General features: G+C 34.7%; 1 protein-coding gene across 1 annotated transcript in view; it reads left to right on the top strand.

The window, feature by feature from the left end:
* LOC143246246 (phosphatidylinositol 5-phosphate 4-kinase type-2 alpha-like) overlaps positions 1-24,741 on the top strand; it is a 56,471-nt gene that overhangs the window by 1,193 nt on the left and 30,537 nt on the right. Inside the window, 1 exon segment of the mRNA XM_076492647.1 lies at positions 21,525-21,622. Coding sequence (XP_076348762.1) covers positions 21,525-21,622 — 98 coding nt within the window.

Below are 24,741 nucleotides of genomic sequence, written 5' to 3'. Positions count from 1 at the left end.
AATTAATTCAGGAGAGCAGGGAAGTAACCTTATTGTGCAAACTATTTCAAAAATTGGTATCTTAGAAAATAAAATGTTATGTTTTCAGAACCCTTTTTACACAAATTGTGACATATAGTGAACAAGGGATTTCTGGACTGGTATTTTATATCCACCCTAAAAAAAGTAAAAAAAAATTAAAACCCAACTTTTATTTTTAAGGAAGCCATAGATTTCTCTCTTATATTATTGTAAACTGTTGGCCTTCAGTACTGGTAAAAGCAACTGATTTCTTAAGTCCAGTCACCTTGTTAGGAAAATAAAACTATCTTAACTGTCAGCTAGCCTGTCTTTTTAAAATCGTGTATCATATTGTTCTATTGTTTTATGAATACAGCAGGAAGAAGCCATAGGCCTTTATCTTATCCAGTCACTAAATAATCAGGTTAACTTCAATAAAATTGCATCTTACCCTTCTTACCTCAAGGGTAATAAGTTAAGTTTCATCTTATCTCTGTAACATAATTCTTCCTTTCCTGTAATCTTCCAAGTAGTTCTCTTAATCCTTTCCAGTAAGTCAAAATTAATTTTTAGATTAGGAAACCACAGCTGTTCAAAGTTTTAGAAATAAGGCCTAACTGATATTTGTATAAAAGGTTTCAAGATCTAATTACATGGAGTTCATAGCCTTTTTACCATCCAGATAAGTATTATTCTTGAAAACAGTTAACAGATTAGTAACTCAAGATTTCCCCTTAGTTTAATATATTTTATTATTGTATTTCACTAAATGATTTTGTAGAGCTTCTTTAACCAGACTTTCAGGAATTTTATCCACCACAAAAGTAAGACTGTCTGACTTATAATTTTCAGAGCAAGTCTTATCACATCCTTCAAAAGTTGGAGTAATATCAATAACTTTCTATATTCAAATACCTGCACACTATTTATTGACCTACTAATATTAAAATGAAAGCACAAGGTTCATTTATCTGATCTTTGATCTGTTTGTTCTTTCTTGTTGCTTTGTCTATTTTTAATTTCAGTATATAATTGCCATCCAGAGAATACTATCTGTATGATTCAGGTTAATCCTAGTGTGATTCATAAAATGCTCAGTAAAGATAGAAATAAATGTGACCAGTGATGAAAAGACAATGAGATAATACATTTGAAGTTTTTCTACTATATGTGGATAATACAGTGCCTTACCACATGTGGGATGACTGTGAAATTGAAATAGGAAAATACTTTTGGCCTCTGTGTCTATGAAGTATGTGTTTCTGTGACATCCATGTCTCTCCCTACTTGTGACCACACTTGTTAAGTGTATACTTGTTTAAATTGAGTGTGATATTATTCTCTCCTTTTATTTTCCATAACCTTTTAATTAATATGCATCTTGCCTAATACCTCAGTTATCAATCCAGTGACAGATCAGTTGTTTCAACCCAACAAAATGGATGCTATGTCACAAGTTTTTTCTTTAGATTTAATTATGGTTCAGAACACTGATGATCAATGAATTTGCCCCTCATTTGAGCACTCAACTACTGGCATCTTGGTCTTTGTACCTCACACCCAGGCATTGGCAATAGGTGCATTCAGTCAGGACTGGATGGGATTCCCACCACTTAATATGTCAACCTGAATACTAGCTATAATTCATTCAACCCCTTTCTGGGTTCTGTTGATAGCATCAGATTGGCTTGCTCAACCCTGGTTTTCACTTCTGCTGTAATTTTATATGTGCCCCCCTGTTCCACTTCCTCTTTGGCCATCTCTGTCAAGGCAGCCATGATCCAACATATATGCCAAACCACACTGAAGCTCCAGTTTTATGAATGGAGGTTATTTGGTCCTATGCATAACATTGGGGTTTAACTTCTAAGATGCTGATGTAGCTGTTTTGATCTTTGCATAGCCCATGATGGATATTTGTCAGTAGAAATGTCACAAACTTTAACAATGATGTATTGTGAGGAGGTTTAACTCACTTCACCCAAAAGTGCTGCACATAACTCATTTTTGACCTGGTTCTTCACAAGGGTGTTTCAATCTTTCATAACTGCATTATATAAGGTGACCTTCTTAACTGCCTTTAGATATTCAAGATGAAAATCAAGTTCCCAGTGCTCTCCAGCATCCTGAAGTTGTTTCAAGTTCTTCATTTTAAGTTACCATTTCAGATACTCAACTGGAATTATAAGATGGTATTACATGTTATTTTTCAACATTTGTTTGAGTTATTAGCCTCCTATACCATATCACCTTTTTCTTAAAGTTTGTGTTGTTGCTGCTGATCTGTGGATGTTGCTATTGGAGTTGTTTTTTCTGTATGTGCACATGATGTTTCATCATTCTACCTGTGTTGTCCTATATCTATCCAGGTTCTTTTTACCTAAAAACTGGCAGTCAGGGAATGGGATATATCTTTTTTTCAAATTTACCTCATTGCTCTTTTTCACTTTTGTGACTGTTCAGATCCTGATCAATTGTTATGTCCAGTGAGAGCTGTGAGCATTATGTTGTCCACACTAGCACTTTTCAGAGGTACTAGACAACTTTTAATTCATTGATATCTTTCAGTTTCTTGGGATTTATCCCTGGTTACTTTGAGGTGTGTACAAAATTTGATCTATATTGCTTATTCTGGGCTTTCTTTGGAGGTGAGGAGACTTCTGCAAATCTCATCACATTTCTGTGTCTTTGGCAACCTGCTTGAATTGCCTACTGGAGGGCATTGTGTAAGTTGGTATTTGAACCTCCTCCAATACTTGTATTTCACATTACTTGCATGACCTGGCAGTATCTTCCAAGTTTTTGACTATGCCATGTATCTATTTTAATCATATCTGCTAGATTATATGAAGATGCAAGTATTTTCATTATTAATATTTTCTTCTTTACTTCACAGGGTCCCACTCTGTGGAACATGTTGACCAGGCTGGTGTGTTTTTATCAAACCAGTTCTACACTAGTAACTAGTAACACATTATACTCTGTAGAAATGAGGTGTTCCACAAGATTACCACCCATTCTACCTCTAGGTATTCTGGGCTTTTACAAGAAAAATAACTCTCTTAGCCACTGTGGCTAAACAAAGTAATTTTCTTTTAGCCACAGTGATAGTTGTTTAGTCACAATTTTAGGTTGCCAAAAACTGTGTGGTGCATGACTTTTAGTATGCATCAATTCCATCCAGTAAAAAATAGTTGTAATTATGTGAAAATCTACAAGACATTAAGTTAATCCAATTACTGCAAGCTGAGACAGATTTGGAAAAGTTTGACGGGTCTGGTGGATGTATTTCTTGTAAAAGCTCTTTGTGTTTCTGTTTTTGTGAGCATCCTGTTCCATTATGTTCCTTAGTAGCAGCCATTCATTCAGTGCATAAACCTCCTGGACAAAAGAAGAGAAGTGCTTGATGAGTTTCTTCAGATCATCCTCATCAGATACTGCTCTGCTGTGACATGGGCTAAATATTGAAAAAATGACATGATATTAATGTATAGGAATGCTACTTGTAGTCTTGTGACCACTGCTTCAACAAATGACTCAGCAGCTGATCTGTACTTTTTATGTTGTTTATCAATATCTTTGATGTCATGGCCTCTGTAAGAAGTGTAACCACTGGCATCAGGAGCTTGTGGGAGTTCCTTTAGTGCAGTCTGTGTGTAAGGACCAGGGATGTGTACCAGCAACTGAATTGACAGAATTGACCCATCAATAATTGCTTTAGCCTGATCATAAGATAAATCAGCTGACTTAGAGATCTTGACAAAAGTCCAAGAATGCCAACAGCATCAGCTAAAAAATGTGTCATCATGATAAAGCTGTAACATGACATTTGCTGGACTAGACCATGTAGCAAGGCTTGGCCTGGAGTACCATGTTCCATTGCTACGACCTGCAGGCAGCTTATCACAGATGTAATACAGTTGACTAGTGCTTGGACGGAATCATTAAAAGAGAGCCATCGTGTGAAGAACACTTGCTTGATTTTGTTGCTTTTCTCTCCATGCTTTGCTCTCTTCCAGAACCCGACACAACTTGGAAGAATATTTCAGGTTTTTTGCAAACTGGTTCAAAACTGAAATGTACTTCACAAGGAATAGCACCTGGTTTGCTGCCTTTTCAGCTGCCAACTGTAATCTGTGTGCCAAACAATGACCATCCAAGTCAACATCAAACAATCCTCGATTTGCCATGACTGAGCACATTGTGTTGTAGATAGAATCAGTCCCAGTGTTGGTCAGCTCATGCACAGCAAGGAATTGACTTGTAACATCACCTAATGATGAAATATACCTGATATAAATTATCAGTATAGAGGTGTTTCCTGCATCAGTTGCTTCATCTGCTTCAAGAGCAAAAAATGGGAAAGGCAATGTCCGAATGTCTGCCTGCATTTCATCCTGAACTACATGATTTAGGTCACCATGCATATCATCCAGAAACTGGCTGTGGGTGTATATGAAGCTCTCTGTTCCACTTTGTGACTGAGTCTGTAGTTTCTTGAGAGAGGTCACTCCCTGTTAAAAAATATATAAGAACTTGTGTTTTGAAATAAGACCACCAATTAAAGTAATAAAAAAAAAAAGATATTTGAAAGAGTTGGCTAACTACTTAATTTTTGATAGATATTTTCAAAATGTTTCACTTTTAGAAAATTGTCAAATTGCCTTTTGTTTTAAGAAAATATTATAGAAAACAAAGTATGTTATTAATACTAGAATGAAGAATATTCTTACATTGAATACTTGTAGTGAAAGGAGGGAATGAAACTTCACAGTTGGGATGGCTTCCTTTGCTTGTACAAGTAATGTGGCCATCTGTGCCTGAATGCCACCTTTACACCCCACATACACATTCACAGCATGAGTTGACATGTCCTTCTTCAAAACTTGTGATGCTACTGCACTGCAATGACCTTCTGATCGTGCATGCTTCACAAAGTCATCTTTTTTAGGCTTAGTAGCAGTTTTCCCAGTGGTAGCATAAATATTTATTTTCTTGTTGTCCCTGCATAATTTGCAATGAAATGTATTTTGTTGGGAAACATGTTCCAGCCAAAGAAACTGTGAAAATCAAGTTTCTTTAACAACTCTGTGAAAATTGAGGGTATATTTTTTTTTCACATTGACAGTCTGATCACTGCTGCAAGCTTCAGTTTTTTCAGAGCTGCCTTTTCTTTTGGAAGTGGATTTCCCACCATCAGTTGACGTTGCTTCGACCTTCTTTTGAAAAAAACTTGATGTATCTAACTGTTTAGATGTCTTCTTATCTGATCTAGGAGTTGTCATGATCTCTATTCAAACACATATCAAACAAAACTTGGGATTTCCACTTTGATACAGACCATATGTTGGTTTGACGAAAGTCAGGTTTTCTCTGAGTACTGTTTGTGTACCATGGGCAGAATCAAACATGTAGCATAAGATATGAAAATAAAATAAGTCATTAGCACAGCTGAGTAATATATATATTTTCTTAATTTAATTTGTTAGTTGTCATATCCCTGAAATCTTAAAAATACATATATAAAGAAAATATAGATTGCAATCAGTGGTAGTTTTTAAAGATGTTTCTTGTTTCTTCAACTCGCTAGGGGGTGCCTCTGGTCATTTCTCATCATTAATGGTGTGGATGGTGATAAAAACCATGAAAGTTGTTAAGACCAAAACTTGAGCAGAATAAATAAAGGAAAATCATCCAAGACCAAAAAATTATTATCTTTTGCACTATGGCGAAACCAACACTTGATTTTTTAGCCACAGGCTGTTTCTTTTTGCCAATGGCAATGTGGCTAATGGCTAGTGGAAGCCTAGGTATTACTGTGCTATGCTGGACTGTCATTCATAAACTTTAAGTAAAACATAAGGGTTTTACTTGTTGATCAGTGAACTGAATGAATTAGGGAACTTTGTTCACATATTGCACTTTTTCCAGAGCATTGTTACTCAGGACTTCCTCCAACATGCATTCCACCACCCCACCCTACCATATTATACTAGTAGAGCTTGTTACTACTACAAGTTTTCAGTTAATGGGGTAGTGGACAGAGGTTATTTTTCCACAGTGTTCAAGTGAATTTGTTTTACTGTTGGAGAAGAGGATGAAGTTGTGGGGCTCTCCTAATTGGAACCCTGGATGTTTTTCTTTTCCAAGATGTTGGTAGGAGAGGCACCAGCTTACACAGGAACCTACCTATAATGCTGGTTCAGATTTCACTCTCAGCTATGTAGTTAGGTTGATTGTCATCCTTCTTTTTGGTTAATATTAGTTCATTACATTATTCAGGGAAGAGGCTCTATTGTCACCTCATAACTTCAAACAAAGGGTGGTCCCATCCTGGTTCTGTGGTTGAGCAAAGTTTGTTTCACATCTTCCCCATAATTTCAGAGAGAAGTGGAATTTACCTTTTCCACATTGTTGAGGGGGAAAGATGAGTGTTCATAATTCCAGACAGGATGAGTTCTGTTTCCTCAGGTTGAGTATGGCTTACAGGATCATGCCATTCTGAGTTTAGGATGTTGCCTTTTGGACTTCTTCAGGTTGAGGAAAGTGCTGGTCCACTTCAGTGTTGCATACCTTCTCATAATAATTCCGGTTGCTCAGAATGAATCACTCTATAGCTATGGATGGAATCCACTCGCAAGTAAATATATTTTGGTCCAAATGGCAAATAGTTCTGACAGGTCATGCCAGATTCCACTTGCAGTGCATGAATTAGGTTACAAGTGAGGAGTGTACCAGTTCTAGATGTAGTGCAGTTCCCCAACAATGGTAGTACTCTTCTGTTGCTGTGTCAACAACCTATGCAGATGCATTCTGTATAGATAACACCCTCATAGGCCTGCTCCACCTTATCAATGTGAAATTTTAGTTTTACTGTAAACAGAGGTAAATATGTTTTGGAAGTTAACATTTTCTGAAATCAAAAAATGTATTTCCAATAATATTTGCCTTTTTTAACACTTTCATGCCCTTCCCCTCATCTAAGAGCTAGTATTAGAGACTGCACATTGGCCAGTGATGAAAAAGTGATAATATATTCTAAAGGAGGTGCTTATTATACATAGTACTAGTATCCATGTATGTGGAAAGTATAATAAGACAGATATAGCCAAAGACAATTAAGTAGGAAAAAAAATGGAGCAAGTGAGAAGAATTCAGAGCAATGTGTAGATAAGTAAGGAAGGACACCCTAGCAGTCAAGTAATAGCTCTAGTGTGAGGAGAGGTAAGTAATACTAGAAATCCATTTTCTATTTAAGAAAATGCTAACTTGTAAACATTATATTTGTACTGCATCTTTAGCTCACATGCCTCATTTTTAAGTGTAATGATGTAGTTCAATTCAAACACAGTGAATGCAAATGTCTATCTATCAGGTTGTTCTAATCCCCTGGAAGAAGCAATGTTAAGAGTACCATGTTTTTTTGTACTTTGCTGTCAGGTCTGTGATACATTAAAAAATATCTGACTACTGGTACATTGAATCAATAAGAATATGTAGGTTGCAGTTTTTCAAGCATTCTCCCAGGGCCCATTTTATTCTGCTTCTCCATGAGACCTTTCTTGAACATTTCAATATCATCCTTGAATTGAACTGTTTACTTTTGGCTATAAACTTTATCTTGTGATGGACATAATGCTCCAAGAGTAAATTCCCTTACAATGTAGTTGGAATTCAATTTACTTCTTATGTCCTTTTCTGAATTATCAGAGGATTTATTGGCTGCTTCTCACCATGCTTTTGAGATTTTTTCACTGTAGGGAGATAATCTGTCAAATGAACAATCATAACAGTACATTTGATGCATATTCCACAATGCAGAAGCTTGCAAGGACATGTTAAAATTTCCTTGAGAGTTCACTACCTTCTTTTCCTTGTCCTGGCTGTTAACAGAATTGTTGATTCACTAAAAGTAATTCCAAATGGATTGCATTTCATTAAATTAGAATTATTATAATGTTATAGCACAAAACAAGAGCCAGTATGGGTTTAACATTTCTGAATCAATAAATCTTTCACCCTTGGCTAATGACATGTTTTAATAAGTAACTTTAAAAAATATTGACCAGCACCAATTTTATTAAATTTGGTGGACATAAAACACTTCTTTCCTGTATTGTAGCACTCAAAATGTAATTATCATTGTCTGATAATATTTCTTGCAAAAATTTAATTTCATATGAATATTTTCAAAAGAATCTGGGAATCATTTAAAAAAATGTACTTTTTTATATGCTTTGTGAAAATAGAAAAAAAAATTGTGAATAGCACCTTCTATTTACTTTGGAGTAACTTACTTACGAGACTGACTAAAAGTAACCTAGAATATAAATCAGTATTTTGAACAGATTTTAAGCAAGACTATAATGCTAACACCTAAAACCTGTACACTGCTAGTAAAATCTAATGTTCAGTATAAATATTAAAGCATCTTAAAGACATTTCAGTATATTACTTTTAACAATTTTGGGAAATTTAACCTATTCACTAATCTATAATATTGGTTATAGCTAACTTTTCAAAGCAAAGCAGGGAGATTCCATGAATACATCTACTTCTTGCTTAAATTTGGTCCATGTTACTTAAGTGGAGATATGCTTGTGATGACAGAAACACATGTTGGTTCAAGACATCTTAATATAAAATTATAACCATATAACCCAAAAACTTTCAAAACGTGGACTTTTCGTCTTTAGGGGCAAACTGGGAACGGTGGTGTAACCTAATGAATGACATACAAAAGGGGTTTAGTGATATCATGAAGGTCACCTCAATTTCTATTAACTGTTTTTGGTGGGTTTTTTTCAGTGTACTGTTGTAAGTATATATATGTTTGGAAATGAGAGCATTATGTAAAAAAGGTGATGGAGATGTTTTGGAAGTGGCCAAGAAAAATTTTACTTAAGTGTTTTTTAAAGTAAAATAAAGGTGACACATGAATACAGATTAAAAAGAAATCTTAAACAAAGCAGTGTCAAAATCAGATATAGAAAACTATCATAAATAAATAGTAAGTATTAAAAAACTTGGGGGTAAACATTGAGAGTTTACAGCACATGATAAAATGAATTATTTTTCTGACAGAGAACAAACAATTATCTGAAATCACTGATTCCAAGATCTAGATTTATTCCACTAGGTTTAAAAGTATGTAGATTGGCAACCCAATAAACTTGTTTAATCTCTATCAGCTTTTAAGTCAGTTTTAGTGCTTATGAGAGTAACATCATTAATAGAAAGGCTGAGTTAATTAAAGTGTTGAGTAACAGATTTTTTTTGGTGTTAAAAGAAAACTTATTGTTGAAATGTTCTCTAAGAGTTACTTGGTATGTCCTATATACTGATGATTGTATTTTTTACACAGCATGAGGTAAATGGTGTGAGAGGATACAAAACTGGTAAGGACTAAATTGTTCTAATTTATCAGCTTTTTTATTCTTTCTGTTGCATTGATTTTTCATGTGAAAGCCTCTCTTCCAGAGGAGTTATAGTTGAGATGGATTTAAAGACCATTCCTGAGTCGGAGATTCTTACAGGTTTCACCAGCAAAGGTGTTAGAGCCGTGCTCCAAATTTTTAGTTGTAAAGATGGGATTATGGAACTGACAAATGTTCTAATATTAACATTTACAACATCATGTTCTCCTACCATATTCAAGGCAGGATATTTGAATTGTTAGGTACGGCCTTATATTCCTAACTCTGTTAGATGTTTTCATTGTCAACGATTTGGTCATTCGACAACAACTTGCCGTGGTTCCTTGACACATGTCTGTTGTGTTGGTAAAGACCATAATGCTTTTGAATGCCAACTATAATGGCATTGTATTAACTGTAATGATCCACAATCTTCCTGTTTTAATCATTCCCTAAATGGGTAGAAGAGAAAGAAGTACAACATCTAAAGACAGTTCACAATATTACTTACCCAGAGGTTTGGAAGTTACTATTCCCAATTCCATCTCAGACTTATGCTGCTGTAATCTGTTCCACTACTACAGTAGGAATCCAGACAGACCTTTCTGTGCCTCCTACAGAATCCTTAACAGCGCATCTTAATCTAGTGCCATCCAAAATCAAAAATGTTAACGAATCAGCATCTACTTCTATCTCTGTCTCTACCACATCTTCTAGTTATTGTTCAATTTCACTTTGTTCAAGCCCAGGTGTTTCCATGAGGTCTTCCTCTCTTGACACCCCAAAAATTAAACAAACCATTCGTTCATGCCCTTAATCACTGGAATGTATGCCTACAAGCACTGACCTGCCTACTCGATCCAGATTAGGATCAGTAGAGGGTGACAGACCCACATCCAGTAAAGAAAAAAAAACGTTGTTGCAAGCAGAAGGTCTCTTTGCCGTATTCTCCTCCAAAATAAATAAAAATGGCCATGCTAATCCAATGTAACTGTCGAGGTTTTCAATCAAATCTGAATGACATCAAGGATTTGATTGACATTTATCATCCCAAATGTCTTTCTTTGCAGGAAATATTTTTAAAACCTACTAATACAGTCATAATTTGACAATACTCTGAAATGACAGGTCATGTAGGACAAGGACATAGGAGTAGCACTGCTGGTTGATCAGCATGTGCCCACCTGGTCCTTGTCATTGAATACGCCCTTGGAGGCTGCAGCCACCCATATCTCCTTGGGTTGTACCATCACTGCCCTCTGTACCTTACCCCTGGAAAAAAATTATAATCAGTCAGACCTTGATGCTTTCATTGAGCAACTGCCAACCCCCTTTTTAATTTTGGGGAATCTCAATGGGCATAATCCTCTCTGGGGTGGTTCTAGTATTGATGGAAGGGGTCATGCTATAGAGCATATGCTCTTAAATCACAACCTATCTCTCTTCAATACTGGCTCTTACACTTATTTTCATGCACCCAGTCAGTCATTTACTGCTATAGATCATTCTATCTGCTCTCCTTTGCTTTTTACTTGCTTTTCTTGGGAGGTTGACATCAGTCCATGGGGTAGTGATCATTTTCCTATCATATTAAGAGAGATTGGCCATGGTCAGTGCCACCCAACCTGTGTGTCTCGGTGGAAGTTGGACTAAGCCAACTGGCCCTCTTTTACTGCTCTCTTGGAACTTGATCCTGCCATCTTATGTGAGTCATCAGTAGATGATTGTGTAGCAGCAGTAACTAACTGTATTGCCCAAGTCATATGGGACAAGATCCTAAAGGTAAGTGGATGGCATACTTCTGCCCACCCCCTCTCTATCTAAATACCCAATGGCTATGAAGTTGCTGATGCTTAGAGCATTGCCATATTCTTGATGAATGTTTCTCTCATGTATCTAGCTCTTCAAACTCATCCCCTTCCTTATTAGCTATTAAAACAAGAGTTGAACATCTGCCTCTCTCCTTTTCAACTGATCATCCCTATGACTACAATTGCTTTCTTACACTGGTGGAACTCAAACTTGCACTTCAGTGGTCTGGCAATACATCAGTTGGACCTAATGATATACATTATGAGATGCTACACCACCTTTCTCCTGCCTCTCTTACTATTCTTTTGCCTGTCTTTAACCAGAAAAGGCAGGATAATGTCTTTCCTGATGCTTGGTGCCAAGCTATTATACTCCCTATTCTTAAACCTCAGAAGGATCAAAAGATTTCTTCAAATTACTGTCCAATTGCTTTGACAAATTGTCTCAGTAAGATCTTAGAGAGGATGTTTAATGCTCGTCTTGTTTGGTTCATTGAATCAAACAACCTTCTCTCACCAACTCAGTGTGGGTTCCAAAGACAACACTCCATGATAGACCACTTAATTTGCCTTGAAACATCTGGCAGAGAAGCCTCTTTGAAGCAGCATCTAGTTTCTATTTTTTTGATTTAGAGAAAGCTTATGATACAACATGGAGATCTGGGATCTTGCGAGATCTTCACTCATATGGATTGCATGGCAATTTGCCACTTTTTATTAATCATTTTTTAATGAACTACTGATCCAGGTCTGTGTGGGTTCAACACTTTCCCATTTTTTCCCCACAGGAACTTGGAGCTCCTCAGGGGTATGTTCTGAGTGTCGCACTTTTCGTTAAAAAGATTAATTCCATCAGTGAACAGCTACCCCCTACAGTTGCAAATGGTCTTTTTGACTTTCACATCTCATGTCAGTCATCAAACATGAGGTTTATTGAGTGGCAGTTACAAACTGCAATCAGTCATATACATGAGTGGACCACAGCAAATGGTTTTTCAACTTTCTCTCTCTAAAACTGTACATTTCTGCTGCCAAAGGGGTATTCATTCAGATCCAAAACTTTGTATTGATGATTATGTACTTCCTGTCATCCCTGAGGCAAAGTTCTTACGTCTTATATTTGACTGTAAATTAAACTTTATTTCACATATCATGCAACTTCGTGTCAAAAGTATAAGAGCACTGAACATCCATCGTGTCCTCTCTTCCACCTCTTGGGAAGCGGATTGATACTCCATGCTTAAAATTTATCATGCCCTTATCCAATCCAAACTTGACTATGGGTTTATGGTTCTGCTAGAACCTCAGCACTGAAAATATTGGATCCTATCCACCATCAGGGGCTTCAATTTTGCACTAAGGCCTTTTGTACTTCTAGTCCAAAGTTTGTACGTGGAGTCCCAAGAACCCCCTCTGTATATTTGCCATTTGCAACTGTCTTTTATGTATGCTTCCAAACTTTGCTCTTTATCACAGCATTTTACTTGGAGTTGATTTTCCATCTTCAGTGGGCAACACTTTTTTATAATAGAAAATCTGCCATTGTTCCTTTTAGGCTTAGTATCCGGGCACAATCAGAAAAATTGGATTTATCTTTGAATAGCATAACAGTATCCACAGATCGGCCTCTTCCACCATGGCTAATTACTATCCCCAACTGTGATTTATCTTTGAGTCATCTGAGGAAGGCAGATACTCCTGATTGGAAATATCACACGATATTCCCCACGATATGTCTATTCCCATATATACAGATGGTTCAAATTCAGGTGACTCTGTAGGCTCTGCCATGGTTTGTGTCAGTTCAGTTGTAGCACACAGAATCCCCTCTACAGTTTCTGTGTTCACTGCTGAATTGAATGCCATTTCTCTTGCCCTGAATCATATTGAAACTATGCAATATACGAATTGTATGATCAGTACTGATTCACTCAGCTTTCTATTGGCCCTGATATTGTTCCATGGTAGTTACCACCCTATTCTTATCAATATCCAAAACAAACTGGTCCATCTCTCTCAGTCATCTATCTCTGTCCAGTTTTTTTGGATACCAGGTCATGTTAGTATTTGTGGGAATGAGCTATCTGACAGAGTGCAAGGTCCATCTGCATTGTCTCTATCACCACCGTACCTGTTCCATACATGGAATATGATCTAGTTATCAAAACTCAACAGTACATCAGTTGGCAGTCAACCTGGCGTGAGCAATGAAATAATGAGCTTTTTCAAATCAAATCGTTTTTAACCCTTTGGCTATCTTATTTCTGTAAAGATCGAAGGGAGGAACTTGTTTTGGCTAGGCTATGCATTGGTCACAGGTTTTTAACTCACTACTTCCTTTTATCTGGTACTGATGTACCAATGTGTGGTCTGTGTGGCACTCAGGTCACAATCATACATATTTTATCATCATGCAGTCGTTACAATCAAGAATGCCGCCGCCATTTTAAACATATTTTTAAGGCAGGTTTGCCCTTGACATTAGCCAGTGTCATAGGTGATACTACCCATCTCACTTATGTTTTTACATTTTTAAAGGCCATTGGTCTTTTTAACTTTATTTAAGGTTTTTATTGGACTATATATTGTTTTCCCATGATTTAGTTTACACATTTTAATTCTTATTTTGACCTGAACCCAGGCCTGGAAAGGCTAATTTAAGGTGACTGACAGCAAGTTTGAATTTCATGATTGGTCTTAATTTTACATATTTTACCTTCATTTCCATATACCATCATAGTATACTACATCTTATTTGGCAAAGATAGCCTAGTAGCTTTGTGCCAGTAAACATGAAATACCTACAGTCATGTGAAAAAATTAGGACACCCTATGAAAGCCTGTGTATTGTTGTAACATTTTTGGATAAATAGATATTTGATCTCAATTTTAACAATACTGAGAGATTATAGGAATATAACTAAACAATTAAAACTGAAGAAAAGACTTTTCAAGAACTTCCGTAAATGTTATACTACAAAAATGCATATTCAAACTGAGGAAAAAGTTAGGACACTACTCCCTAATAGCTAGTGTTACCCCCTTTGGCTGAAATAACTGCAGTGAGACGCTTCTTGTAGCCATCTACCAGTCTCTGACATCGGTCTGAAGAAAGTTTGCCCCACTCCTCAATGCAGAATTCTGTCAGCTGTGAGATGTTTGAGGGGTTTCTTGCATGTACAGCCCATTTCAAGTCACCCTACAGCATCTCAATGGGATTAAGATCTGGGCTTTGACTCGGTCATTCCAGGACTCTCCATTTCTTAGTTTTCAGCCAGTCCTTGGTGGACTTACTGGTATGTTGTGGATCATTGTCGTGTTGCAGAGTCCAGTTCCGCTTCAGCTTTAATTTTCTTACAGATGGTCTCACATGATCCTCAAGCACCCTCTGATACCCAGTAGAATTCGTGGTGGATTCTATGATTGTGAGCTGTCCAGGTCCTGCTGCAGCAAAGCAGCCCCAAATCATGATAATTCCACCTCCATGCTTCACAGTTGGTATGAGGTTCTTTTCCTGGAATGCTGTATTTAGTTTACAACAAACATGTCCTCTGTTCGGGTGTCCAAATAATTCAATTTTGGACTCATCTGTTTGAAGAACATTATTCCAGAAGTTCTGGTCTTTGTCTACATTCTCACTGGCAAACTTCAGTCTGGACTTGATGTTTCTCTTAGAGAGCAAAGGTTTCCTCCCATACAAGTAAAATTGTGCAATCTCTTTCTGATTGTAGAGGCATGCACTTTTACATCAACAGTAGCTAGAGCCTGCTGTAGGTCCTGTGATGACATGTTAGGGTGTTTGGAGACCTCTTTTAGCATCTTGCAGTCTGCTCTTGGGGTGAACTTGCTTGGACGACCAGACCTGGGCATGTTGGCAGTTGCTTTGAAAGCCCTCCACTTGTTGACTATATTCCAGACAGTGGAATGGCTGATTTCAAAATCTTTTGGGATCTTTTTAAATTCCTTACCAGACTCGTAAGCTGCTACAATTTTCTTTCTGAAGACCTCAGACAGCTCTTTTTGCTCTTACCATGGTGCTCACTCTCACTTCAACAATCAGGAGCACATCAAACTAAATGCCTGAGGTTTAAATAGGGCAAGCCTCATTCACAATGCTGAGTAACGATCTTCTAATCACGTGCACCTGGTGTGATACACCTGTGTGTGAGTTGATCCATTTTAAGTGGGTATAAATGTGAGGGTGTCCTAACTTTTTTCTCAGTTAGAATATACATTTTTGTAGAATTACATTTTACAGAAGATCTTGAAAGGTCTTTTCATCAGTTTTAATTGTTTAGTTATATTACTCTAATCTCTCAGTATTGTTACAATTGAGATTAATTATCCATTTATTGAAAATTGTTACAAACATACACAGGCTTTCATAGGGTGTCCTAATTTTTTCTCATGACTGTACCTATCTACCTGAAAGCCTCCATGAAGTTGAAACATCTTTATTGATTTTGGCTATACAATACATTGGCTACTGAGATCATATGAAAATTCTAAAGTATTTGTAAGCTACCTTATGGTCCAAAAAATTACTGAACATTGTTACTTTTTGTGAATTTATTGAAAAAAGAATCAAATTCAAACATATTTATTTTTCAAATTTAAAAAAACTCAACACTTGACTGTTTTGATAATTATAATTTTTAATTGCTCATGTGACTGTCAGATAATTCAGTAGCTGTTTAATTCAACAGAATTTGCTATTACTTCAAAGCTCATTATACCAAAGTGATTTTTTTTTTTTCAGGCTCTATATCTTTTGATAAGTGACAGATTTCAATCAAACCTAACATAGAAGTTAAATGTAATTGATACTTGGAACTTTTCAATAATGGTAAAACTTCTTTGTTACAGCATGGTCATTAATAAGTGGAGTATTTGTGAAATGTACAATTGTTTTTGTGTTTTTTCTCAATTATGTAATGCAAGTTGAACATGCATTATAAATTAACAATGTTTTTTTTCATTTACCTTTAAGCACATTGAGTTATCATGCCTTTTGTCATGGTTGATCCCTAGTATAGTTGTTGTTTTTTTAGTGAAAATAATTTTATTTGAAGAATTATGGACCCATTGATTCTTTTTTAACACATTTTCTAACTTATTTATGCAGAAGATTGCTTTTGGATCCGTACAATAAATATTGCAATTAGTACTACTAATTACTGCTGGTGTCCCTTGATAAAGGAGTAATTTTACTAAAGTGTTTTGGCCAGTTATTTATGCTGATTGTTTTAACAGGCAAAAATATAAAGTTAATCAATATGATGCAATATATGGATCTCACAGTGGTGAACATTATAAAAACAGGTTTATTATATGACAGTTTGATAGAAATTTTAAAACATTCTTCATCAGGTAGGGTATATTTAAATGGTAACAGTTGTAGTAATATTAGTGGTTATTAAAACAAGTCTGTGTCTCACTGATTTTGTAGCAACATCTCATGAAATTGACCCATAAGAATTGCAAATCATGATTGCTCTCTCTTTGTATATGATATGTACATATGCACCAAGATGCACAGTTGACTTTTTTACATGTTTTCACCTAGTCAGTAATACTGCATGATTAATGTAGCCACACATGTCAATTTCTTAACTGCTTTTTATTTCTTTTAAAGCAGACTTAGAAATGCAGAAATTTTGAAATATAATGTCCTTGTTATACAGAAATGCCCCCCCCCCACCACACACACACAAATGGATTACTAAACATACTTTCAAAAATCTCATTCCTACTTTTTCACTTTCTTTTATCACTTTTTTGTGCAGTATGGTAATAGAAAGAATAATTGAATATAGTGTTTTATAACCATGTACTTGTATATTTCTATTATCTTACTACACAAGCCAAAGTTTATTATTTTTGAAGTTTAAACCATTCAGTTAGTAATTTTTAATCATTGTTTAAATAAACTTTTCAGGAGATAAGGTCTCTTATAATGTAGCATGGTACAGTAATATTAGCTGTGGTCATAGAAGTCTAGTGGCCCTAAAACATAATTGTTTAACTTGAGCATCTAAATAATTAATGAGTTACAACATAAGAACACTCATAAAGCAACAGAGCATACAGGTTAAGAAGAAATGTTTTCCTCTTTGTGAGTTGTATGTATATATAGATGCATCCACGCACACACGTTTACTGAAAAAAACATTTTTTGTCAGTTTTTGAGTTGTTAAAAATAGTTTGTGAATGGTTACAATATAAAAAACAGATGAATTATTTTGTTTTAATGCCTTTCTGTGTTCAGCTACTATAAATGTATTGCTAGTTACAAGTAACTAAAAAATATGAAATGTGTTTCCTCAGAACTTTGAGGTGTTTGCACTTGTAATGAAGAAAAGGGAGATTAAACTTGCAAGATCAATGCTATTGATATTTGGGTTAAGTTTTGAAACTACTGATCTTGTCTTTGAGTTAATAAACTTTTGTGCAGTAACTCCAAATGAACAGTTAACAAGTAATAGCAGTCTTTCTAACACATTTATATAAACAAACTGTTCCTGTTATGCAAGTTATATGAAATGTGTACTTTAGTATAAACTGGCATAAAATCCCATTTAATTAAGATATTATTGTACCATACACAACTTGTGACTTACAGCAATACTACAGGAAGGACTAATACATTTAATACTTATAATTTTTGTATGCTTATTATGAATATATTTCATTGCAAAATGTAAAACTGCTATTCTCTAAAAAACACAAAAGACATTTTTTCCAAAAAAAAATTTCATTATTCTTTTAGAGATGAATGTCAGTTTACTTGTAACAACTTTGTTCTATGACTTTTATGTTGCAAAGCAACTGAAAAGAAAAAACTTCTGAAACACAATATAAGCAAACCTTTACTGTACTAGCCACTCTTGCTTTTATAGCAAAAACACAGAAACAAATAGTAATGACAAGCTTTCAGTTTGCTTAAGCCCTCTTTTCTGATATTGTCATTTATATTAAACATTCATTTATAATTACTTCCATGCAGTGAGTAACATTTTTTACTCATATTTTTTTAATATAATTCAGCATTAGTGAATGGATATGCTGGTGAATCATCAAAAACTTTAAATATTTCTTATTTTTTGTGAACATGATTGTTCTCCACCTAATATGAGCTTGATATTAAGCTATATTTGTATCATTGATTTTGTTTACTTGTTAACATTGTACAAGTTTTCTATTTTATTTTAAGTCCAAAAATGCAATAATATACAGTTAATGCCTCATGAGATTTCAAAGATATGTCTCGAAAAAGAATCTTCTACGTTTTTGGATTGTTTATTCATTCCTTGTAAAGAATTATGCCATTTTAAAACTAATTTTATAAGCTTACTGTTTTCTTGATCATATGAAAATATTCCATATTTTTCTGATATAACTGACCCATCTGAACATGATCACTATCACTATAGTTCTGTGTAACTTGCAAAACAGTACTTATCTAGCATAAAGCCCATTAGAATAATGAGAATTTTTGTTCAACAAAACTTTTGAAAACAGTTTCAAACATGACCTTCCAGGAAAGGTCACAAATAACATTCAGGCTCAGTGACTGTACAAATGTACTCCTAGACCACATCATGCATGGGTGACAACTAAGTTTTAGTTTTAATGATTAATGGACTTCTACATACCTTATATCATTCACAATATTTAATCTAATTCTTCATACATGTTCTAAGAAAGCATTTTCTGACACAGAAGTAGGGATGGGTAAGATAGTATCATGAAATCAATATTTCAGATATTCAAGATATTTTGGTTTGTTATATTATATGGTATTATTTTGTTTTCAAAAAGTCCCAGAGATAAAAATCTAAAGGGGTTAAATTAGGCAAATGAGAGAGCCATTTGATAGGTTCTCTTCTGCCAATCCAATGTTTTGAAAAAGATTAATATAAAAACAGTTTAACAATTCAAGCAAAGTAGGGTGGTGCTCCATCCTGTTGGAAGATAGTTCTTTATAACAAGCCAGGAGTTTTTCAGAGTTATGAAATAAACTCTTAAAGCACATGTAGATACAAATATCCAGTAACAATTCATTCGTCAAAGAAATAATAACAAAACAAGTTAATACAACCAACCAAAACTTACAAGCCTGCTACTTGTATTTATATTCAATTTTTGTTATTATCTGAAATAACAAAAAAGTTATTCAACTATATTTTTGGCATATTCAGTTCTGGACACACTATTTTCCAAAAGGAGCAGCATATCCTCAGTAGTTCTTAATGATTAAGAGTGAATGCTGTCACCACTGATTTGACATATTGAACTACTCACAAAGAAACTTGTTTTTATCCATTGCTTAGCTTTATACCAAGAATTTGGGAAGTGAGATGTGAAGGAATATTCTGCATGTTGAACTTCTAACTTCATTATTTTCACATTTATGATACATAATACTTGTTTTAGGCATGTGTGACTTGATTGGAGCTGATCTAGTTTAAGTGTGAAATTTTAGGTGTAAAAATCTTGCTAATAAAGGTTAACTTGTGTTTAAGTAAGTAAATTAAAAATCGGAAATTATTTAATTACTTCAGTTTACACTAAAACATTGTCAGCTGAGAAAAAGTTTTTAATTTATTTATTTGAAAAGTTTTCTTAATTATTGTACTAAAATTACTGTTATAATGGTTCCTCTAGTTTAAAATAATGATAAAAAATTTTTTATTTCTCCATCTACAAACTTTACTACTAAAACTTGAGGCCAGGCATGGCCAGGTGGTTAGGACACTCAACTTGCAATCTGCGAGTCAAGTTCAAATCCCCATCAAACCAAAGACTCTTGTCCTTTCAACCATGGAGGTGTTGTAATTGATGGTCAACCACACTATTTATTGGTAAGAGTAACCCATGAGTTGCCAGTGGGTTGTGATGACTTGCTGCCTTCCCTCTAGTCTTACACTGCTAAATTAAGGGATGACTGGTGCAGGTATACCTTGTGGAACTTTGTGATAAATTGAAAAACAAACTAAAACTTTTACAAGATCAATATAACTGATGATAAGGATAACTTCACAAAAGAAAAATTTCTTCTTTAGAGATTCCACCAGGAAACATATTGTACTTATCCTGTGTTCTTTTTTCTAGCAAATACGTTGTGTTATGCTTTATTTTTGGGGCAGTTGGCATGAAATGTGGATGGCATATTCCTTGGTCCAATGAGGCCAGATATTAATTGGTTTTGACATAGGCCCTATAGCAGTTTAGAGGGTAAAAGCTCAGATAATACAAATTCCTATTTTTTGCTTGCAATTCCATTATATTTTAATCAATCCAAATGAGATTTTATATAAAGATATCTTGTGACAACTCCTACACAACTTCTTTATAATTTCATAGGAATGCAATTTAAATTAGTGGTGCTATTCTTTTATATTTAAACCTTCAGACTGAATTGGAGACCTTTGTGCCTTTCTTACAAGAGGTCAAATTTAGCCAAAAAATAACAATGTTATGAGAAATATGAACCTGTATGTGTTGTGTAGTTGATTACAACTGATAAATAACAAAATGTGCATACATCATGTTTGGTAGGATTTGTCTGTTTTATATATTTTAAGTTTTTTGTACTTCCTGGATTTTATATGGAATTTGTTCTCACAGAATATGTTGCTTTCTTAATATTAGTTAATATTACAATTCTGAGTTTAGCTTCAGTCTTACTGAAGTATTTATCATTTCATAAACTTAAATAATTTTGTTCTCTTAGTGACCTTTTTATATATTTTGTATAAAAGGCATTTTATCGTTTTAATTTGTAACATAAACCTGTGCTGGAAAATTCAAAATAGTTAAAAAACAAACAACAAAACACTGAATTTCAGTTATGTCAGTATAAGAGGAATGGTGGTGAACAGTGTATGTACAGAATTACGTATTAGTTTTTAGGTAGCTAACCAGTTAGAGACTTCAAAAAGGTTGACTGATTTACATGCAATATATGTTAAAGTTGTAAGAACCTATATTATTTTTAAGTACATTTTTTATTATCCCCCTCATGAGACACCAGTAAATCTTCAGATTTACAATGCTAAAATCAGGGGTCTGATTTCCTTTAGTGGACACAGCGTGTAGCGCTATGTGGCCTTGCTATATGAAAACACTTTGTTATCAGTATTATTTCATGATCTATAATAACAATTTTTTTTTTTTTTTTAGATTTACAATAACTTGCCAGTGTTCAGTCTTTTTCTTCTTCAAGATATGATTGCTTATGCCAGTCTTATTTGAAAGTTTTAACTTAGTAACTGAAATAACTTTTGTATTTCAGATTGTGGAGCAAACACATGTTAATATCCCTGTAATGTTGATGCCTGAAGACTTCAAAGCTTTTAGCAAAGTGAAAGTGGACAATCATCATTTCAACAAGTAAGCTGTGCTACTAATTTAAATGTACATCTCTAAGTGATGTTTTTACAGCTTAATTATAAAGGTTTATTTAATGAACTGTTAAATTAATTACCTCTTTTTGTTTTATATTGATGTATATTAAGTTGTTTCTAAATAAATATTTTCTATGTTAATAAATGTTATTCAGTATTTTGCACTGAGAGTGAACTGTTTGAGGTATACTTTAGCCAAAGTACTGAAGAGTGTAATATATGAATATAATTATATATTCTAACTATATTTGTGTTAAGCACAATATGTATGGTACAACAGGTAAGTAAAAATATTTGTCTTAAGAAATTAAATTTCTTGACAATTAGAACAGTTTCTCAATTTATCATAAGTAAGGATGCTGTTTAACAATTGCAACTAAAATTTTTGAGATGCATAGTTATAACAAAATGAAGACAATGCCCATCTTGCACATTTTTAAATATTGTAATTAACATACTGCTTAGGTAATATTTTTATTAAATTTTTGCCATTCTTAACCCTACCATCACTTATATTTTAATATCTATATGTGTAATTGTAGCTGCTTACAGCTGACATTGTTTTCCTATTTGTATTTCATGCTGACTAATGCAGAAGCTTAGCTGAGATAATATTAAACTCAACATATCAGATAGTTAATATTGTTTATGCAAATTTTGGTTTAAAATTCTGAATTCAGAAATACTGTTTATCTTTCAGCACTGGTAAGAACTATTAGTTCTTCCCACCTTTTTGTTTTTGCTGCATTCAACCATCACATGTGACATTCTCTCCTTTTTTTACCTCTGTATCGTCATGTGTCTTTGGTTCATTTACTTTGTTTGCCTTCTTCAGTTTTAACTCCATGTTGTCCCACATCTTTTATGTCCTACTTATTTTTTGTCCCCTTTGCTTTGGCTTCATGTCACATTTCTTTATCCCCATTCTCTTATCTCCTTTCTTTCTGATTTGAGTGCTTCTATTTTTCCTCCTTTGTCTTCTACTTATCTGTTTATTTTTGTCTGTTTTTAAAATAATTCTTTATCTCTACCCTTCATCTTTTTACTGAAGGTTTTCAATAGGGCCCCCTAATAGATTTGGTGGAGACACCTGTTCTTTGTTTGCCATTTTGGTATCCATTTCTTTGTCTGTTTCTTTTTATGATCTGATTTCCTTGTTTTTTGAGAACTCATTTGGATGTTTGCATCCCTTCCTTTTATGTCTCAGACATTAATCTTGCCCATTTTCATACAGACTTGGTAATTAGAAGTGTTCCCAAATCTTTGTGATCTTGGACTTTGCATTTACTCTTCCTTCCAAAACATACTTGCCATCCACTGACACTCTAGCTATTTCTTAGACTCTCGGGTTTCTACTCTTTGCCCATCTATGTATTGAGAACATTTGCTCCAGTCTTTCATGCTGTATTCAAATGTCTTAGGTAAATTCTAATTTGCACATTTCTTCACCAACTTCAGTGTGCCTTCTATCTATGTACTATATATGACCACCTACTCCCAACCATCTAATTACTTGTTCGTGACAAAGCATTTGGCATGGTTTTTTATAAACAGGTGTGTTGTGATTATTTACTGTTTACATTGTGAATTTGAACAATGTCAGTGTTTCTAATTGTTTTTTTGTTTTTTTCATAATTATACATTATTTACCAAAAAACATCAACTTTCTAACAGGTAGAAACATGAGCAATATTATGGATTGGGAATCATGACTGGATAAGAGCAACAGTACTGTTGGGGTGCCCATTTCACTACCTTTTTCTGAGATTCATCTGTTCACATGTTCATCTCTTTAGGGTTGTGGAGCTTATCTTCAAGGTCAGGAGTTCTGGGGGATTCCTTGATAGAAAACTAGTCTACCCTCCATGTCAATGTTCTTAAACTTTTTGCTGTACCTTGAGCAATGGTTCAAGGTCCCTCTCTTTTGAGAAGAAAACTGTCATGATATATTCTAGTTTTATTTCAGATTTCTCATCAAGGAGGCACACATTCTCAAGACCTTTGTTTTTGTATGTTTGATCATTTCTGTTGGGCTCACTCCCATCATATCTTTTAGCTATTTTGATCACATTTGTTAGTCTTTAATCAGAAGTATTTTCTTCAGTCTTGTACTCTTTTTTTATTTCCAAGGTCACCCCTTTTTTCCTTTTCTGAATTCCACTTTGTGACAAATGTTGCCCAGGTAAGTATTCTTTTTTTTCTCAATTCCATACTAGCAGCTACTTTCACTGTAATTACTGCAGGTTGCAACAAGCTCTGTCAAAATGGGATGTTCCATAAGACTGTCTAGGTGCCTACCAGATGGTTTTACCTTAACATGAATTGTTACTCATGGACAGTCATGAGAAAAGCTAAAGGGAGTCCTGACCATCACTGTCAAACATCAGGTTGAATAAATTGGAATTGGTTTGCTTTCAAAAATGCAAGGAACATGGTTCACCTATTGCAAAGTTTCCAGAGCATTCTTCCTCAGAATTTCCCAATGACTTTTACCCCCTGCCTCAGACTCTACAAGAGGAGCTTTGGAATCCTTACTGTCCCTAGTTTCTAGTCATTGCGATAGTGAAAAGAAACTTTAGTGTTCATCCATTATTGAAGAAGAGGACAAAGTTGGGGCTCTTTTTCTGGAGTCCCAGATGTTTTTACCAGATGTAGATACAAATGGCACCACCCTCCACATGAGCCTACAAGATAGTTTCATGTCAAAATCTGTGATGAAAGTCACTATAGTATATCGTTTATGGAAGGTGGTCCACTGTTTCCTCATAATTCCAAACATGAAGTGATTCTATCTTATGTCCTAGGTTGAGTACAGGTTCCACATCTTCTCAATGATTCCAAGGGCAAGCAGAATACTCCTTGTCCACTTGATTAAGGAGTAAGCATGAATATTCATAATTCCAGCTTTGATGCATTCCTATTGAGGTAGATTCCTGTCTGTGGTGATGAAACCAGCAAGAGAAGGTACTGTATTTTCAGTTTGTTGTCTCTTGTTTCTGAACATCCACCTGCATGTTTGCTATGAGTGGTGACCTGTAAAGGAGAGTAGATGATTCTGTTGGTTGAAGGGTCCAACCACATGCCACTTTAGCCTTAAATTCCTGT

The sequence above is a fragment of the Tachypleus tridentatus genome, chromosome 3 (assembly GCF_004210375.1).
Source record: "Tachypleus tridentatus isolate NWPU-2018 chromosome 3, ASM421037v1, whole genome shotgun sequence".
Taxonomy (NCBI): domain Eukaryota; kingdom Metazoa; phylum Arthropoda; class Merostomata; order Xiphosura; family Limulidae; genus Tachypleus; species Tachypleus tridentatus.
Note: the sequence above shows the minus strand (reverse complement) of the source record. Positions and strands in the feature narration are given on the sequence as shown.